At 32.8% G+C, this 19,685-nt stretch overlaps 2 protein-coding genes and 1 long non-coding RNA gene across 3 annotated transcripts; 2 read left to right on the top strand and 1 right to left on the bottom strand.

The window, feature by feature from the left end:
* Positions 1–3,500: 3,500 nt before the first annotated feature.
* On the bottom strand, positions 3,501–4,607 carry LOC114387238. The gene is made up of 2 exons (XR_003661278.1): positions 4,357–4,607; positions 3,501–3,905 (listed from the first exon to the last, which is right to left on the bottom strand). It is a non-coding gene; the product is annotated as an uncharacterized LOC114387238 (long non-coding RNA).
* Positions 4,608–10,290: 5,683 nt separating this feature from the next.
* On the top strand, positions 10,291–11,036 carry LOC114387331. Its single transcript, XM_028347491.1, has one exon. It carries the CDS (start codon positions 10,405–10,407, stop codon positions 10,792–10,794), a length of 390 nt encoding a protein of 129 aa, XP_028203292.1. The 5' UTR covers positions 10,291–10,404; the 3' UTR covers positions 10,795–11,036.
* A 3,331-nt stretch (positions 11,037–14,367) lies between these two features.
* Positions 14,368–19,205, top strand: LOC114388333 (uncharacterized GPI-anchored protein At1g61900-like). Its single transcript, XM_028348753.1, has 8 exons — positions 14,368–14,695; positions 15,778–15,948; positions 16,053–16,658; positions 16,945–17,190; positions 17,327–17,338; positions 17,616–17,759; positions 17,962–18,006; positions 18,757–19,205. The coding sequence occupies exons 1-8, from the start codon at positions 14,626–14,628 to the stop codon at positions 18,825–18,827; spliced, it is 1,365 nt and encodes a 454-aa protein (XP_028204554.1). The 5' UTR covers positions 14,368–14,625; the 3' UTR covers positions 18,828–19,205.
* Positions 19,206–19,685: the final 480 nt, after the last annotated feature.

The following is a 19,685-nucleotide window of genomic DNA, read 5'->3' as shown; positions in this document are numbered from 1 at the left end:
AATAAAAGGAAATCCAACTTAATCATCTAATGTACACTCTAAGACAGTTAGCCAGAGCAGAAATCAATGTCATCGTGTGTTACAAACCTGAATAAGTACCTAGGAAAATGATCGGAGTTATACACTATATATAAATACAGAGAACAAAAAAGAAAGGCACCGAGCTAGATGATAATATCTCGAATACTTAATCCTGTTCTAAACCTGCCCTACTACGTGTTAATTTGATTTATATCAGTCCGTATAGTAGCCAAACTGAGAAAATCTGACGCACTTTTCCCTCTTGATGATCTCTTTGAACCTAATATAAAAGTATTCAACATAATCTGGTATGGACTTGTCATAGGTGGAAAATATGTCAAATTATTTCATGAAACATAAAGATTACCTGATCAGGTTAGTATAATTATTGATTATAGCATGTGACAATAGATATGGTCCCGTAACTTAGCACGTTGGTCAATTTTCCAACTGCAGCCATTACTCGCAATTATAGGTCCTCCCACCGAGCCTCCCATGCTGATCAGATAAAGAAATTAAGTTGTATATATGTCGAATAAAACCAAGCTAAACGAAAAATAAAATGACTCACCACCAAACATAGTTGTGTTTTCGAAAAGTGTATGTGCTTGCTTGTTTAAGAGGAGAGAGTACATTTATTGTTAAACAGCAAGGTTCTTTAGGTATCAATATCACTCTCAAACATTATTAATTTCTAGTTTCTAGAAGTAATTAAAACTGTATCCCTACGTGTCTTCTTTATATATCAACTAATAAGACAGAGATTCAAACAAAGTGGATGCGGTAAAAAGATGAAATTAAAGAAAAGTACAGCAATAAATCTTAATTATATTATCTGTGCAATAAATTATGGTAATTTATAAAATATTTTATATTTACAGTTAAGTGTTATTGTTACTGAATTTTTTACTTCAATCCATCAAACACTAAGCCATGTCCATAGCCGTGGTGTCGTTGCTCTGTATTTGCCCCTCCCCAGATGCATGCGCAGCACAGTTCCGATAGCCTCTATTCTTTATCACTTCTCATTACTGAAAGCCACTAACTTGAAGAGAAGGTGTTGGCGGTGATTTATGGTATCTCACTTTGATTTGATGACACTATATGGGTTTCTAGATCGAGAAGGTTAGCTTCGATTCCAATACCGACACAACTAGCTAGCATAGCTTTTTAATGCAATCTTTTGATTTTCATTATTTGCAGCAATCTTTTCTTCGAATATTATTAAATTACTTTGTAAGTCCTTTGAAAATTTTTAATTTGTTCTCTGAATTATTTATTTTTCAATTGGATCCTAAATTTGCATGTTGTTTTAATTTTAATGGAATTCTTCTGTCTAACTGTCAGCACATGAAATTAACCATAGAGACCTACTTAGTCCCTAAATCTAGAGTTGCCATTTTGAGGCTAAACGTGAGAAAAGTTAAGGCTTAGCCTAGAGCCATCAAGGAAGTTTCTCTTGTTGTTATCAGTTTGGGGCTAAGGGTGGGAATGTTGAGGATTATTAGCCTTAAAACATCAGAATGCGCTCCCTAATTCTCATTTTGTCAAGCTAAGTGTGCGAAATGTTGAGGCTAAGCGAGGGGATGTTGACATGGCTTTAATGGGTTGCAAAAAAGGGAATAAAGACCTAAATGAGATGGGATTCAAACCAATTAATTGGTTGGGGGTCAATCTAGGACAATGTGTGGCGGTTGGAATAACTCACGCTTGCTCTCCATGGATTTTCCACAAAGTATTTTTTTTTTTTTGTCATTTCTTCTTTTTCTTTCCTCTATGAGTAGTTAACTTTACTCTTATTGGGACTTGATGTAACTAGCTAACTCTTATATAAATAATTTAAGTTTATAGTTCAATTAATATTAATTTTTTGTATGCTTAATTCTTTCTTTGAATCGATCACCCATAATTCATTGTTTTGGTGTGAATTTTTGTTTAAAATGATGTTTATGCCTTATACAGAGAAAAAGACATCTAATAAATTTTATACTCTAGAAATGGAATAAAGTCAAGTCTATTAATCATTTAAAAATCTCTTCTCTTAAAGCAAGTTACATGGCTAAATTAATCAAGGGATTTTTTTGGGGTTAGTAAAACGAATATATTGATAAAAGGTACCAGAAGTACCGGCAAAAAAACAGAGTATTGCAAGACCATGGTTAAAAAATATTTAGGACCAAACAGTGGACCTAAATAATAAGTAACCACATAGAAGAAAATACAATCAGACCCCAACACCGCTAAGAACAAATGAATTTACATCCGTACCCAAAACACATCGACCCAACCGCACTGCCCTTCACCAATTAGCCAAGAATAAAGGATTTACAAGACCAAAACATAATTAAGTAATATTATAGAACCTGAATCCCGTAACCCGTGCCATAAAAAAGACCCCCTAAATGAGCAACGTTATTAACTAATGCAAGCTGACTTCCACTTAGAATCAATCCCCATGAAGCCCTGCATGAACACAATCACCAGGAGAAATTGCCCACTGATTGATAGAGAAAGAGATTTTTTTTTTATTTTTCCATTTTAACCACATCCAAGCTTTATAGATGATTTTCTCCAGCAAAAGTTGAGAAATTAATCAAGAGATTGATAGTCTAGTCAATAAACTTAATCTCTTTTGTGTCCAAAGAATTAGGGTTAGAGTAAATCTGCGGGTTGATGGTAATATAAAGGCTATAATTTGATCAAATGTCATTGTTGAAGCATGAGTGTATGGTTTGATGAAGTCAAAACCCAATGATTTCCTTTATATTGTTAAAACTATTTTTTTTTCACTCTAAGTGTTTGTATAAATTACCCATAAAGAATTTCTTGTCAATTTATTTGATTTAGTAGTTGTTTTAATTTGCAATCATTTCAATTAAAATTTAGTTCCGAAACAATTATTCATTTTTCAATAGCTTAATAGCATTTGCTATTTTTTCAAGTATTACCAAGTGCCTTGGAAACACGATATTTGAACTTTTTATTTACTATTTGTATGACTTGATTCACTTGTCAAAGAGATAATAAGTTGAACTTTTCATTTATATAAGTATTTATCAAAACACTGATAGCTTGCCAAGGAGATAATAACATTGTCATAATGTGATATAACACCTTGTCTGTCAAATAAAGTCGTATGGTTCCCGTAGTCCTCTGTTGCAACTTCACCCAATCGAGATTGTTAATGGCGCCAATAAGTTTAGTTGTGCACAATGTCTTTAGAAAAACTTGTGCTGCCTATAGCTCCTTAACCTTTTGTTTCTATAATCCAAATTCCCAATTCCATAAACTTCCCCACTTCGAATTTCATACCAGGGTTAAGCGTCATGATATACCAATTGTTAGCCATAGCAACTAGATTTTGAACAACAAAATCAATACCGCACACACGGGAGATAGTGACTTAATGAGTTTCAGCAAGTGTGATTGTGCTTTCGGAAGCAAAGGGATTCTTTCTATTATTGAGCAAACAAATAGGGTTAAAATAAACACGAGGCAAAATTACAATATCACCTTGGCTGCTTATAGAAGATGAGTCATGCACAATAATCAAATGTTGGGCTTATATATGGAGCTTATACATGGTGTTATCGTGTTATTTATTTAAAAGTATATATATGCGGCTAGTTTGGATGCTACAAGATCAGTTACCACAGGTTACGCTTTCACTCTTGGTAATTCATTAGTGACTTGGAAAGCTACTGTCTTGGTCCTTCAATTTCATTATGTACACAAGCTAAGTATATGGCTTTGACTGAACTTGTTTGAAGCACCAAAGGAAAGGATTTGTTTGAAAGGCTTAATTTTTTCATCTTGGTTTTCCTCAAGAGCATGGCTGGATCTTTTGCGACAATTTGAGTGCCGTTTGTTTGACAAAGGATTAACTACATACATGAAAGAACACAACATATTGATGTTAGGTTTCACTTCATTCATACTATGAACCAGATGAATGTTTGGATGATTATTACAACGAATAAACAGTTAATATGTTTATGACGCTTATTCCTTAGTGCAAGTTCACGCATTGTTTGGATTTGCTTAATTTTGATTGTTGGAAATGATTCTTTGTGGCTGGAGGCATTATAACCAAGTTTTCTAGAAGTTCAGAGGCGTCAATCCAAGGCATTATTTAAACAAACTATTCAATAACAGCCTAATCACACATAAAAGAAACAAAGAAGGAAGCAATGTTGAGACTCAAATCAAATCTCCTCGTCCCCATTTTTCAAATTGGATATCTCAACAGTCTTAAGTGGTAATATCGGTAGAGAAGATAAATTAAACTTAGATAACAGGGCTGTAGATAAATTAAACTAAAAAAAAAGAACTTACTAGGGAGTGTGAGGGAGACTGTTGTTGTGCGAGCCGTGTTGAGGAGTCGTGGCGGCGCGTGGTGCAGCACAAGGAGAGGAGGAGTGCACGTGCGAGAGAGAGGAGTCTGCGTGACTGCTCACGCAAATGGAGGAGTCGTGATGGCGCCGTCGTGGTGACTGGCTGCTGGTTGGTGGCTGAGTGAGGAGAGGTAAGTGCGTGGTGGAGGTAGCTGTCTGAGTGGTGAGGTGAGTGCACCAAAGGGATTTAGGTTTAGTTTGTGAATTAGAGCTGGGCCTTAGGTTAGGGGTTTAGTTTTGCTAAAACACCTCCAGTTTTTGCTAAATCACACACCCTACTTTGTTTTCTTAATAGAGATTAAAATATCTGCGGGTCCATTTAGCCCGTGGGTTATGTGAGACAGGCTAAAATGTCCACTTTTAAACAGACTCAAAAAAATGAGACTCGTATACCGTGCGGGTTACAAGTTTCACAAATAGCTCGTGGGCCCAAACCTATTTGCTCAGGTCTAATCATAAAGAAGTAATCCTAACTAAGTTGACACTACTATGGATGAGATGTAAAAAGTCATGGGGAGCATGAACTAGAACCCATGAAAGTTCAACTTATCTAACAAGAGAATCTATAGTTAGGGAGACCTATCCTATTTTTATTGTATTCTGCTACCATGATAATTGTTATACATACGTAATCTATATATTTAAATCGCATATCAATTATCTAATTTTTCTTTCTTTTATTATTTCTTTTGTGTCAGAATATTAGGAATTTAACTTTTTCTGAGTTTTTATCCAATAGATGTTAAAGTTAGTTAATTTATATTACTTTTGATTGTATTTTTTTTTTGGTAGAATTACATGGCAGGAGGCCTGTAAGATGGTTGAAAAATTAAAGCAGCGCGTTCAGCATGTCAACAACCGCTTAGTGCGAGAAGCCAACTTGGAGGTCAGGCTTAGCATGATGTCACTTATGTCAGTTGGACTTTGCATGTACGCTCAACGCGTGCACGTACAAACTTAGCACACATTTAATGTCGAAAAACATGATTATGCTGGGTTTTAAAGAAGAAAAAAGGGAAACTAAAAAAGCAACAACTAGGACCAAATAAGGAGTTAAGACATGAGAGAAGAGAAAAAATCTACTCACTTGGGGACCTTTCCTCCATTTTGTTCCATTCTCTTCCACACCTCTTGTTTCCTTTTTGTATTTGTAAGTCTCTCATAACAATGAGAGGCTAAACCATTCATTATTGGGAGTTCAACAACCAAACACTCTTGTCTCTTGATGTAATGATTCTAACGATCTATGTAATGGTATTTTAATATTATTGTCTTTTTTCTGTGTTTAATATCATGTTTATAGTTTGATCACCCATACTCATGTAGTATTATAGGATTTATGCATTGAAAAATATTTATCTCTTAAGAACTTGAAAAGAACATCTAGGTAATTTATCTCTAGGGATAGAATGATATTATTTTGCCTTATTTATACATCTGTATTCTTAAAGAAAATTATTTGATATAACTCTTAAGGATTAGGAGTGAAATTAGGTAATTTAGATTCTTTCACATGAGAGATCATGATTAGGGTAGGTTAGATAATGAAGATAATAATTGGAATAACGTAAAATAATGAAAAATCCTTAATGTTGTATCAAGAGTAATTTCAGTATTTTGGGTCCCAACATGTTCCGTGATTCTACTTCAATCGACAACTCACCCCAAGTGTTTGTGTTCTATCTCTTATGTCGAATTTTACATTTCTGTATCATTATTCGATCAATATTGAATTTAATTAATTAATTGCTTAAAATTAGACATATATAAACTCTGAATATAGTCAAAGTCCCTATAAACTCAACACACAGTCTTACCATTTTAAAATACTATTTGGATAAATTAGTACACTTGCAAGGAGTTAACATACCACAAAAGGGGGAATACAATCCCACCAGCAGAAAGAAGTAATTGTAGTTGCGTGAGAGGCAAGAAAATCTGCACTAGTATTATCTTCTCTGTAAATGTGACCTACTTGAAAATGCATACTCTTAGTAATATGAATGCAGTTAGTCCAACGGTTTCTCAGCATTCAAGGAACCAGAGAGGGGTTTCTGAATGCTTTGCCACCAACTCAGAATCACACTCCAACCAAAGCTTGTTCCAATTTTTCTTAGCAGTCAACCCAATAGCTAATATAACACTCGTTAGCTCCACAAACAAAGAGTTTTGAGTTCCCAAATTCAAAACAAAGCAACCTAAGACACATGTTCTCTCATTTTTGAAAATGTCACCACAACCTGCGGTCCCTGGATTACCTTTAACTGCTCCATCTGTATTGCACTTGGTCCAACCCTGAATAAGGGGTTCCAGCTCACTTATTTGATAATCTGACTTTTTCTCAGATTGCCCTGAATCCCGAGAGATCTTAAGAGGACAAAATCATATATAGTATTATTCATGACAGATTTAGTAGCATTACCAGTAATGCGTAGCTTGGCCAAGATTAGAGCAATAGAGCTCTGCATATAGATTTGTTGCTGAATCTTTTGGAGTTTCTACAATGCCAAATTATACCAATTATAAAGACAATAGCAGCAAGGATGATATCCCTAATCTGCTGAGACCAACTGTTGAAGCAAAGAGAGAGAGAGAGCAGACAAAATAGAGGTTTTTATCTATGCTGATGTTTAGAAGATTTTCAAACCATTGCCAAATCTATAGAGAAAGAGAACATTGAAAAGTAGGTGACTTAAGTTTGATACTCAGTCACAAAGGCTACACATAAAACCTAGCAATCTTTGTGAGCTAGGAATAGTCATAATATATATTCGCTAACATTAGATATTTCGATTCTTAATGTTTATCTATATTTAATCCCATCCAAGGAATTAGAGTTATTAATTAGGGTAAAGGTTTTTTTTAAGAGAATTAGGGTAAAGGTTTGATTGCATAAAAAAATAGGATTTAAATAAATTAGAAAACCCCGATAAAAAAAATAAGGAATTAATTAAAAACCTAAATTAGAAATCCTTGGTGGAAAAAATGAAGTTTAATCTCAATGTTTTCCCTCATTTGAATTAAATCAACTTACTTGCATTCTTGCTTTCTAAATTAGAAACTATCTTTTTGTTATCATTTTCTTTTAATTAATTTAAATTTTTATTTTCTTGTATTCAATTAATTATAAAACATTCTAGTGATTCCTAGTAGAGATGCATTTGTAAAATTGACAATTACCTTTCTGTCCCTGAAAATGATACTCAACGTCTGCGCCCCATATACCACGTGTCTGGTCATATATATATATAATTGTCTAGTTTTGTTTTAATATATTAAAACACTAGAGTTTGCACCAGTTGAAATCTCTAACCGAAGTTTTTCTAACTCAACTATTTGGCTATTTGTGCCAAATTTAGCTCCGAGCAAAGAATGTGTTAACTCTATCAAGTGGTGACCTAACTGTGTAGACGGAGGCAAAGGGAAAATGAGTCAAAATGACGCAGCAGATGATTTCAGATATTATAAATATAGGTTATGATAAGAATATTAAAGGATGCGATGGTTCAGTTTGGATATCTGTGGGCGATGCTTATCCAATTCAGGAGCAGGGTTTTCCAGGAAATTACCATTATAATCAAGTGAGTAGAAAAAAAGGTAAATTATGCTTTGCTTAGCTTTCAGACTAATAATAACAAAAAATTAATCAGCACAAAAATCTAACCGTGGTTAGTCGCCGTAATACAAGTTAACTGCTATTTTAAATCAAAACTATTTATAATATTAAAATTTGAGTTTTACAGAGTTTATTATGGAAGATTTTTAATTATCAAACCACAAATTAGAGAAATTAAATCCACAATTATATATTTAATGAAATTATACTCCAAAAATACATTTTTTATAAAAGTATAAAAAAATTCTAAATATAACTAAATTTTCTGGATCGAGAATTAATTAATTCGATAACCAACCTAAAATATCGAGACATAAATACATTATTGCGGAAGGGAAAGAATGCTACAAATTAGGTGGGATAAATTAGATATTCATAATAAGGAATCCTTAATTTCTCTTGGAAGTTTTCCTTCTGCTCACTGCCCGTGTACAGAAAAGCATGACACATTGCCATGGGGAATAAAAATCTAAGTCGGTGCCCACTCTCTCAATCTCAAGGGAATCGGTACGTAGCTAGGTCCTATAAAATTAATTCTAACATAAATATTATTTATACAACAAATTCTGTATATAAAAGAAAGAAATTATCGGTAGATCATATAATCTACAATGTTATATATTTATACAATAAGTTATACAACTAAAAGAAAGAAAAATGAGATACGATAACTAAATGATGGATAGAAAAGATAAATATAAAAAATGTTCCTGCAAAAAGTATATGAATTAATGTATGAATAACACAACTCTTCTCATAAATCATAGATCATGTGATTCTTTTCTTTTCTTTTTTTAAAAAAATATTGATTACTAGCTAGATAAAGAATATTTCTGCTTTCTAAGCAACTTCAATATATAAACTCTGTTCAATACGTTTAGACAGATTGCATGCGTTCAACTACCAACCGACAATCATGCATGCTATACAGTCATAGCTACACAACACTAGCCAGCTTAGAGAACCATATATTTGTGGCTGTTCTTCCTTTTACTTTTTTATGAACAACGCATACGCATAAATATCTTTCCTTGCCATGTGCAAGCTAGCAATACCAAAGTTAATTGAGTCCCAATATTATATTCCCATGGGCTTTAGATTACGGAATATTAATGCATGGCTGCTTCTTCTCTTGTTTTAATCCGAACATTCTTATAATTACGAAAGAAACTCACCTGATCAATATTGAAAACAAGATATACTTCATTGAACTCTCTTCTTCGGTGTTTCAAAAATTCCACAAATGATTTCACCTAAAATCTACTAACAAAGACTGCGTTGCAATATATTGCTTATTATTTTTCTTTTCCTTCATTTTAAAATATTAGGCGTTATAAAGAATGAATGTTATTGTTTTATCATTTATACACACACATGACACATATATATAAATGACGCTATTAAATTTTTAATTCTTATTTTGTTGATACTTTTACTAAGTAAAAATTAAAATATTAATAAAAATTAATCAAATGTAGTTCCATTTATTAAAAAATATAAATATAACTGTAGTGAGACTCACTTAACTTTTTATATTTTTAGTAAATAAACAAATTTCAAACAATAACATGTTAATAAGAAGTCTGTGTTGCACTTCTCAATCAATCTTTTAATGATTCAAAACAGATTAACCAATTCAATTATAACGTTCGATTCAAAATATCAATGATTCTAGATTATCGTATAAAATAATAAGTTACTTATTCAACGATATTGTAGTTTCCAGAAATTTAATTAACAAGAAGAGAAACTGCGCAGCACCGCTAAAAAAATTGGTTTAATTTGAAAGCACAAGATTCTTTACCGCGTTAGTGGGTTTGTCGATCATGGAGGATAAAAGGTTATGGAAAGTGATTAAATTAACCAAGCCCACACGTGATATGCTAAAATTAAATGGAAAAAAGAACAAGCCAGTTATCCCTAATTAAGTCTAAGATTCCAATGGCATATGCACGTTCACACGCACTTGCTCAGTCATCCCAAAGATGCTCCCCTCTTCCCCCATTTCACACACGTCCCTCATTGGACCCAATCAAGTAACCTTAACTGTTCATCTGGGTCCTACACTACATTAATTATTTATATATATATATATATATATATATATATATATATATATATATATATATATATATATATATATATAATTTGATCAACAAAGCTTACATTGGCCTAAGAATTAATCCAATTGTAATTTAATATTCCGAACCAAAAGTCATTTGTCTATTACCCACCACCTCCCTTATAAATATCAAACCCTCCCCACCTCACAAATCTCTCTCATCATTCCCTTTTTTACACACTTCATCCTAAAGAAATTAAGCTACAAAAGCTAGCTAGCTAGATACTTATTTACAATAGTAGATAATATACATGGGAAACTGTTGTGCCAGTGCCACGGAGTCATCATCTATGGATTGGGGTGGTGATGATTGGGGTTCTTTATCATCATCTAAGAAGAGAAGGAAGAATAAGGTGTTTGATGAAGTTCATGGGGAGAGTTTGGGGAACGTGGAGAAGGAGAAGCTCTTGGGTGCGCTGAGAGCTTCTTCTGATGCCAATGGGAAGGTGAAGATAAAGATCTCAAAGAAGGAGCTGGAGAAGTTGTTGGGATCAGAGAAAGAGATTAATAATAAGCAATTAGGTGAAGGACACGCTTCGGCGGAACAAGTTCTGGCTCGCTTGATACACGCTAGAGATCATGATGATGTTCATCATAGGCCTTGGAGGCCCGTGCTTCAGAGTATACCTGAGGTTAATTAAGGGAAGGTGGTGGGTTGTGTGGTGTAGAGCCTCAGAAAAGGTTTAGCTAGGTTTCTACTTTTCTACAAAATCCAACTATGTTAATTAGCCTGGATTCTTTTATTTGTTTTTCCATATGTTTTCAGCTTGTAAGGTTGGGAATGTGTGATTTGTATATTCGTCATTCTGCGAGTAAAACCTCAAAACTAGTGAGTTTCTTGTGTAAAACTGGACATAAATAATGGAACTGTTATATATATATATATATATATTATAAGAGCGGAGAGATTAACTTATTTTAAGAGTAGTTATTTATTATTATTATTTATTTTCTTAAAATTTAATAATTAAAAATTATTAGATTTTAAGAAAATAAATAATTCTTTTATAATTAAGTTTAAAGGAAGTTAATCCCTTCAACAAGAGTTACTGATGTGTATAAATGATATAATTAAGAATAAGTAGAAAATATATATGTGATTCCAATTTGGCTTAACACTCTAGGGGAATCAAGAAGAGACCAAATCAAAGAAGTTTCGTGTACTGTATCGTTATTCATCTAACCATGACGCGAACAGACCTGTCCAGAAGATATATATTATCTGACTGTCTTTTTCCTTGTTTAATACGTGGTGGTGTAGTTATTTATTCATTTCTGCCTTCCAATTTGAAGGTCGATAGTAATTGACTAATTGTCCTTTTGCTTTTGCTTTTCCTACTGTACGGTGATAAATTTCAGGATTGTTCGTGTAAAATTGACATGGCATAACTCCCAAATAACGTGGTGAAAGTCAAAACGAAATTTATATATTTGAGCATACTATAAAAAAAAATCTAATTACTAGTTCAATATATATATATAAAGATCTAAGGACTTCTCAGTTATGATTGCCGACTAATCATTGGACTGAAATATGATTGACTACAAGACGAATAAACATGCAGTCTTAAATCTGCTTGGGTTAGGGCCGGGGTTGAATTAAAGACAAATCAGACACGAAATAATTAATGCTTGAAATTAATTAATATTAGTTTCAATTGGCAAATTAAGAATGAAAGATCAAAATATAATTTTTATTTATTAGGCATGAAATTCGTTTTTCAATTTAGACTTTACATGAAAACTTTCAATTTAATCTTCATATACATACGATAATTTAAATATTTAATTAAATGTAAAATTGATTATGATATTTATAATACTAACATATAATGCTTTTTTATTACTATTTACTCTTCGTTTTAATAAATGGTATATTATTACAATAATAGTTGACAAAAGTTAAATTTTTTATATTATAATATTGGTGCAGAGTATTTTCTAGTTTTACTGATAACTAAATTTTTGTAGGAGAATTTTACTTATCATCTTTAATGGGATATCTTATCTCAATCACATTTTTTCATTGAAGAAGACTGGAACCTTGGACTTTATTTAAGAAAAAGTTATTACTCAAATTAATGATTTATTGATAAATTGGTTATATGTATAAGATAAGAATTAAATTAATTTTTTATTAAAAAAGAATATCACATATGAGAGTTTAAATTACAATTATATTTTATGTAAGAATATCCAACTAGCCCCAAATGTTATTGACCACAACTTGCTTTTTATAAGTAGTGTTTGATTTAATTATACTTAAATGCATTTAAATTGAAAGTTTTAAAATTAATATAGGTTTCACATCTTTACATTTTATTTAAATTTAAATATTTTACTTACTTTCATCTCAATTTACTTTTACATCTATTTCGTTTCTGTAAACGAGGACCCTTAATGATTCGTCAATTCGAGAATTGGAGTAGCGCTCTTTGAGTCTCACAAAGCATGCTGAGGCCGAATTATAGAGTCCTGGGCAGTTGGGGCCAAGGATTGCGGGCTGCGACGCAAAGAGCTTAGTTAATTGTTGTGGGCATTCTCTTAGTATCAGTTTGACAGGAAAGACGGCTTTTCTTTTCGTACCTGTCATTTTTCTTCTACACCCAGCAGTATATGTTTTATGAATCAATGGTCTATGTAAGACTTAAACCTGTGATTTTTTACATTTGAGTTAATAGATCAATTATATTATAAAATAATTAATTTTATTATATATAATACTAAAATTTCTAATATATATTTAATGCACATATAAATTTACATAATAAATTTTATGATAATGAATTTTGATTTAATAATTAATTGTTTGATATATATAAATTTTTATTAAATCTACGGTTTTTTATTTAAAATTTATATATATATATATATATATATATAAATACATTATTAGATCAAAATTAATTATAATAAAACCAAAAACAAAAATATACTTAATGTAATAATTATTAAAAAAACTATAATTAATTATATTAAAAAATATTAGAAATATTTTTTTAAAAATTTTAGGAGATATGAATTTGTAATTTATATGAATCATACAAATTGATTCATATGTTTATTAACACGGATATTGGGTGTAGAATAAATCTACACAGTGCATGAAGAAAAGGTACTCGAAAAAACTTTTTATGCTCCCCATTTATTCTCTAGGTAAAGGTGTATCAAGGTCGATATGCTTTGAATTATACCAAATCTATAATTCAATTCAATCAAATTTAAATGAGTTGATTAGGATTATTTAAAAAAAAAATCAAATTAAGTTAATTTGTTTATAAAATGTTTGGGTTGAATTAGATTATTGGATCAAAATATTTGAGTTGGTTGATTTTTAAAAATGATTCAAATGATGGATTTGTGATTGGATGACAATACATAAATATTAAACTCTTAAATATATTATATTTTATTTATTTTAATGCAACATAATGTAATCTAAATTAGCAATTATAGATAATTAAAACTAATAATTATTTGGCTTTAGTGAAGATTATCCGTTGGTGAAACTTTTTGATTTGCAACTATTTGATCCATTTATTACAACCTCATTAAAGATAATTAAAAAAAATGTGGTTATTGATAGTTAGGAAAGATAATATAGTTAGGAAAGACCATTACTCTTTAATACAATTACATACTCAAATCTCAAACTTAAATTAATTCAGGCACTCGACTTTTAATTATGATGGGTGAATTATTTGAATACCAACATATTAGAATTTTTTTAAAGAAAAAAAATCAAGATATTGATGGACGATGGCGTGTAAGAATAATAACCATCAAGGGGAAGTGTGATTAATTAATTGTAGAATCAACAAGGTTGATTCAGTGACATAAAATCCGAAGAAAAAAAAGGATGGTTATAACAGGTGATTAGCCAAAAAGAATTATGTGGAATTGAATGCATTAGGGGTAAATCATAAATGGAACTGGTAGGAAGGAGCCTCCAATTCCATGTCAAAATAAATAAAAGCAACTCACCCTATTAATGACGCCATCTACCAACTGCCACATCACACAGTTGGCGCCAAAATAAAACACAGGAAACCTGCAAACCGCTAACACAACACACACAAAAGAAAAAACAACACCTAGAGACTAGAGAGATGGTATTCAAATAAAATATATAAATGAAAAACAATTTTTATCTTATAACTAATTTTATAAGATTAAATTATATTACCTTATAAAAAACACAGAGAAGCAAAACAGGAAAATTGAACAAAAGGGAATGGTGGCGTAAATGCGAATGGAAATGGTGGGGTCTACTCACCAGACAGCTATACTGAGTCTGCCAGCCACAGTCCCCCACTCACTTTGAACCCTCACTCATTCATGGCTTCCTCACTTTCTTCCTTCGCTTCACACATCACATCATATCATATAACCCTTTTTCGATCCTTCTAGTTCTTCTTCTTCTTCTTCTGTCTCCAATGCCACAACCACTCACCTTTTCGTTCTCTCCTTGAATGCTGCTTTCCCTTTTCTGCGCCATGCCCCACCTCTTCCTCTTCCTCTTCCTCTTCCTCCTGCCTCTCTGTAAGTCCCCTTTTCTCACTTTTCATCGTTTTTATATTATCTCTCATATTATAACTCATGTGGGTGTGCTGAATTCCATTGTTGTGTATTTTGTTTTGAGGAAGCAGTGTTTGAGCTGAATATATTTTCAGCATTGCTCTGGTGTTTAAAGCGCACTCGTTGTTGATGAAATTTATTTATTTTGAGTTTAATTAACTCTGCTTACTTGCATTATTCTCTTGTTTCGTGATTGCTATTGCTAGTTTCTAATTTCTATTGTTTTATATGATGAGAACTGAGAAGGGGTAGTGGCATCTGCAGCCAGAGTTAGGGTTTTGGAATTGTTTCAGTTTTACATTCAGAGCTAATTTTCTGTGCAATGTAAAAAACAGAAAGAAACTCTGGTCATGAATTTTGGTTTCGTACAAATAATGTTGCTATTTTTGACATTTATTGGTCTTTAATCATATTAACAAGGGAGCTTGTGTGATTTAGCCCTTATAATATAGAGTTCATCTTCCAAAATTAGGCTACATCATGTTAATTATTGATCGGTATAGTTGGATCCTTGATTTTGGAGACTTAGTGTTGCAATGCTAGACAACCACTCCTTCCCCCATAAAATTTTAAGACTGCTGGACATCATGCTATGAATTGAAGTTTAACTCTATCATGCATTGTCATCATTATGCTCTGCTTCAGTTCAACAAATAACTTTAGTATTTGGTTGCGTTAATGTTGGATACATATTTTGAAGCGTCAATTGCTGTCGAACAAATTTGACTGGGTTGACACTGTAATGTAACAGACAGTTGAAATAGAATAAAATTTGGTGTCTGGAAACTTTTATGGGTGAGAATTAATTAATGTTGAGTTGGAGATACATTTCCATGCTTAAGTACCTTTTAACTGTGAGATATGTTCTCACATCACATCCTCATGCTTGAACTGTGGCTGCTATTAGTCATAATCTTTAACACAACAGTGTTTGTAATTTTTTGTATGCAATTCCTTGCTTTGCTAACTTATGCTAAGTGAGTAAGCAAGAGGAAGAAACATGTACACGAAGGCAAGGATACTCTCTTATTCGTGTTTTGGTGTAGGTGCACTTGAATCCCTTAGCAGTAATCATCGTCAGGGTCCTGTACGACTGGATAGCCGTGTAGGTTCTATGTTCATCAAACCCTCACCTCTTGGTTCTCCGCAACCCTTTCTTCCTCTCGCACCTTCACCTTTGGCTCCATTCACTAATACCACTATCCCAAAGTTATCAGGTTCTTTCCTAGACGACTTTGGGTTTTTTTTTGGGTTCTCAAATGCTTGAATTTGGATGTTCTCTCCCCTTCTCTCTTACTGTCTTTATCCATGTATCTTGCAGGACTTTGCACTTTGAACTTTACTACTGCTGAAAGTTTGATAAGTGTGACAGCAATTGATTGCTGGGAAGTTTTTGCACCATTTCTGGCTAATGTAATATGTTGTCCCCAATTGGAAGCCACTCTCACAATTCTTATTGGTCAATCCAGTAAACTTACCAATGTACTTGCCTTAAACGGGACCGTTGCTAAACATTGCCTTGCAGATGTGGAACAAATTTTGATGGGCCAGGGTGCCACTAATAATCTGAAGCAGGTATGTTCAATTCGTTCTTCAAATCTCACTGAGGCATCTTGCCCAGTAAAAAATGTGAATGATTTTTATGACACGGTGGATACTACTAAGCTCCTTACTGCATGTGAGAAAATTGATCCTGTGAAAGAATGCTGCTACCAAATCTGTCAGAATGCTATATTAGAAGCAGCTAAAGCAATTGCATCAAAAGGCTCTGATATTTTGGCCATAGATGCACCACATGTTCAACCTGAGCACTCAAATCGGGTCAATGATTGTAGAAATGTTGTCCTCCGGTGGTTAGCTAGTAAGCTTGAACCTTCTCATGCCAAGAAAGTTCTTAGAGGACTGTCTAATTGCAACGTGAACAAAGGTCAGTTTGAGTAAAAATAATATATCATTCCTCTGTGACAAATGTTGGGTAGATTGTGAGTTGGGATGTTTTTTCCTTCATGTCTTTATTTTCTCTGTCTATCTATAGATGAAAAACCTTGCCCAATGTGCAATGTTCATCCTGTGATGATTCTAGTAGATTATCTATAGCTGATTGCATTAGGTGCTTTCTAATCACTTGGTGATAATTCCTAATGATGCTAATCCTTCTGGCCCCTTAATATTGCCTTTTTTTACCTAAATTTTCTCTTTGTCTTCTACACCAGCTTGTCCACTGGTTTTCCCCAACACAAAGCAAGTTGCCAAGGGTTGTGTGGATGAGATAAGTAACAAAACAGCATGCTGTAATGCTATGGAAAGCTACGTGTCTCACTTGCAAAAACAGAGCTTCATCACGAACTTGCAAGCTTTGGATTGTGCAGAGGCTTTGGCAATGAAATTGAAAAGATCGAATATTACTGCAGATGTTTATGGTCTCTGTCACATAAGCCTTAAAGACTTTTCCCTCCAAGGTTCTGTTTTCTCTTTTCTTGTTAGTATGCTAAGCTCACACTCAATACCCATAATATTTTGTACCTGATGTTAATAATTCTTCTTTTCTCTCTCTTATTCAACTTGGTGTGGAAATTGACAATGTGGATGCTTCAGTTGGAAATCAAGGTAATTCCGCAATGTACATTGTGTCAATATAAATTATATGCAAGTGCCATATTTGGGCGACGGAAGGGGAGGGAAGGAAGGTAAGGTAAGGGGGGGGGGGGGGGTAAGAAAATTTTTGTACGTTTGAAATGGCCTGTTTGTTCATCATTGAAGTCTGCTTTAATATGCTCTTCTATTATTGTTCTGCTGATACCTGATCGGCTGCATTATAATTATATTCCCTCTTGCATTAATGTTATACTGAGAGGTGACTTGCTGCATTGTCTACCCTAAACAGAGGCTGGTTGTTTATTACCTAGTTTGCCTTCAGATGCTACATTTGACAGTATTTCTGGGATCAGCTTCCTTTGTGATCTAAATGATAATATTCCAGCTCCTTGGCCTTCTACATCTCAACTGACTTCTTCATCGTGCAATAAATGTACGTAGACCCTATTGAAAATTTATATAATTATAAGAGGAAAACTGCTCTTTATTTTATTATTTTTCCATTTATCGAGAGAAGAAAATCCTTTTATTTTGGATTCTTTTTAGCTTCACAATTTTCATTTTAATTCATTTTTATGTGAAATGTTATATTTCTTTTATAAACTTTTGATAATTCCACATTACTGGAACTGCAGCTATCTACATCCCTGCTCTTCCTGCAGCAGCATCAAGTCAAAGTTGTAAGAGAACCTTTTCTGGTTGTATTGTTTGTTCAGTAATCTATGAAGTTTTCAAACACTGTTCAAAATTTAAGCTAGAATATATGTATGTGATAAATATATGGGTGTTTAAATGTATCTTACGATGAAGTGATGAACCTATATACTTCCTTAAAGGAAAAGAATATTGCATGGGTTTTCATGTACCACATTGAATCAGTTTTGAGGGAAAAGCCACCTGATTCAACCTAATTGGTTTTCTTACAATATCACTCAATGATTTGGTTTCAAAATGTAAATCCCATCCAATATTCATTTGAATTGAATTGGTTTTTCAGTTTTCTTTTAAAAAATTTAATATAGAAATTCTTCAAAATATAGAAATATAATTTCATAAAAATACATCATGTACAAGGCTAAGATTATTTATGAAAATAAACTAAATACAGGTTCAAACTTATCTTTGTATATCAAAATACAATCTAAATTCTAAATATAATTTCAAAATTAATCTTCAATCGTATAATATATTTTCAAATTTGAAACCCACAACCCATTCTATTGGTTATTTTTTTGGTTTTTCAGATTATTCACAATTTTTGGAGTCATTTTTTTTTTCAGTTTTAATTGGATTGATTGGTTTGAATACCTCTAGTAGATTGGAACTGTTAGCCATACTACTGAATAACACCATATCCTTGCATACAATGATCTCAGCAACTCTATTAATTTGGTTTCAACCACTAACTGACTGTATTTTATGTTCTGCAGGCCTTTACAGCCGTGACATTCTGTTCTCTGTGCTTGTTGCTTTGTTGTTTCTCTTGATGACAACCGTGTAATTATATGAGGGTTTCCTTGTTAAATGAAGCTTTCCTAGTTCTTCATGAAGGATAGTTTTTTGCACGGGTGGTATGCCAAAGGTTAATTAATTGTGACCGGTTCTATGAGAAAGAGACATCTCAATTGGAGGTGATGTCCAATCTGTTTCGGATCTTATTGATTCATGATTCTTCTTGTGTGCTTGTGTAATAAATTTTTTGTATATAGAAAATCTAGAAACCATAGGTTATACAGGAACTTATTGAGATTGATATGTAAACCTGGAGTTCAGTCGAAGAAGGTTTTGTAATCATACATGTTAAGTATTATAGGAATTTCCAGTGCTAGAAGTGTTCTTTATGTTCAATATAGGATCTTCTACAATCATCATCATGCCACCTCTTCTTAATGTTCTCCCTTCTTTCCTTGTAGAACTAAGTTTTTAAGGTGTGTCCCAAACTCCCCAATTTCATAGTTAAGCATGAAAGCTCTAATTTCTCGCCCTTTACTCAGCAATGAGATAATATTAAAGATTCATTGATGCACTTTTCCATTTTAATTCTCAATAAATTGTGGGTCAGAGACTCAAATCCTGTAGTTCTTATAGGACTGTCTAATTGACCCCATATGAAGACTATAACGTGCTAGAAACAGACACAGTCATTGCACATGAATTCATCGCGTAAAGAGCTATATAGTTATTGGGTTTCATAAATTCATGAACATTTACGAAAATCTGTGGAAGTGACATCCATCAAGACTATTTTAAATAAGCTACATGAAACATGTTAAAATTACGTTAAAATCATACTTTGGGAGAGCTTTAAAAAGACCTTTCTCTTGGATCTTGGGGGCACACCAGTGTTGCTCAAGGGCAA

The sequence above is a fragment of the Glycine soja genome, chromosome 15, assembly GCF_004193775.1.
Source record: "Glycine soja cultivar W05 chromosome 15, ASM419377v2, whole genome shotgun sequence".
Lineage (NCBI taxonomy): Eukaryota > Viridiplantae > Streptophyta > Magnoliopsida > Fabales > Fabaceae > Glycine > Glycine soja.
The sequence above is the reverse complement of the archived record's forward strand: the minus strand, read 5'-3'. Positions and strand labels throughout refer to the sequence as shown.

What these genes read in the sequence shown, in the direction of transcription:
- LOC114387331 (XM_028347491.1), top strand. Translation starts at nt 10,405, where the DNA reads ATGGGAAACTGTTGTGCCAGTGCCACGGAGTCATCATCTATGGATTGG.
- LOC114388333 (XM_028348753.1), top strand. Translation starts at nt 14,626, where the DNA reads ATGCTGCTTTCCCTTTTCTGCGCCATGCCCCACCTCTTCCTCTTCCTC. An exon ending in TAATTGCAACGTGAACAAAG is followed by an intron (nt 16,659 to 16,944) that starts GTCAGTTTGAGT and finishes CTTCTACACCAG; the next exon opens with CTTGTCCACTGGTTTTCCCC. An exon ending in AGCAGCATCAAGTCAAAGTT is followed by an intron (nt 18,007 to 18,756) that starts GTAAGAGAACCT and finishes TATGTTCTGCAG; the next exon opens with GCCTTTACAGCCGTGACATT.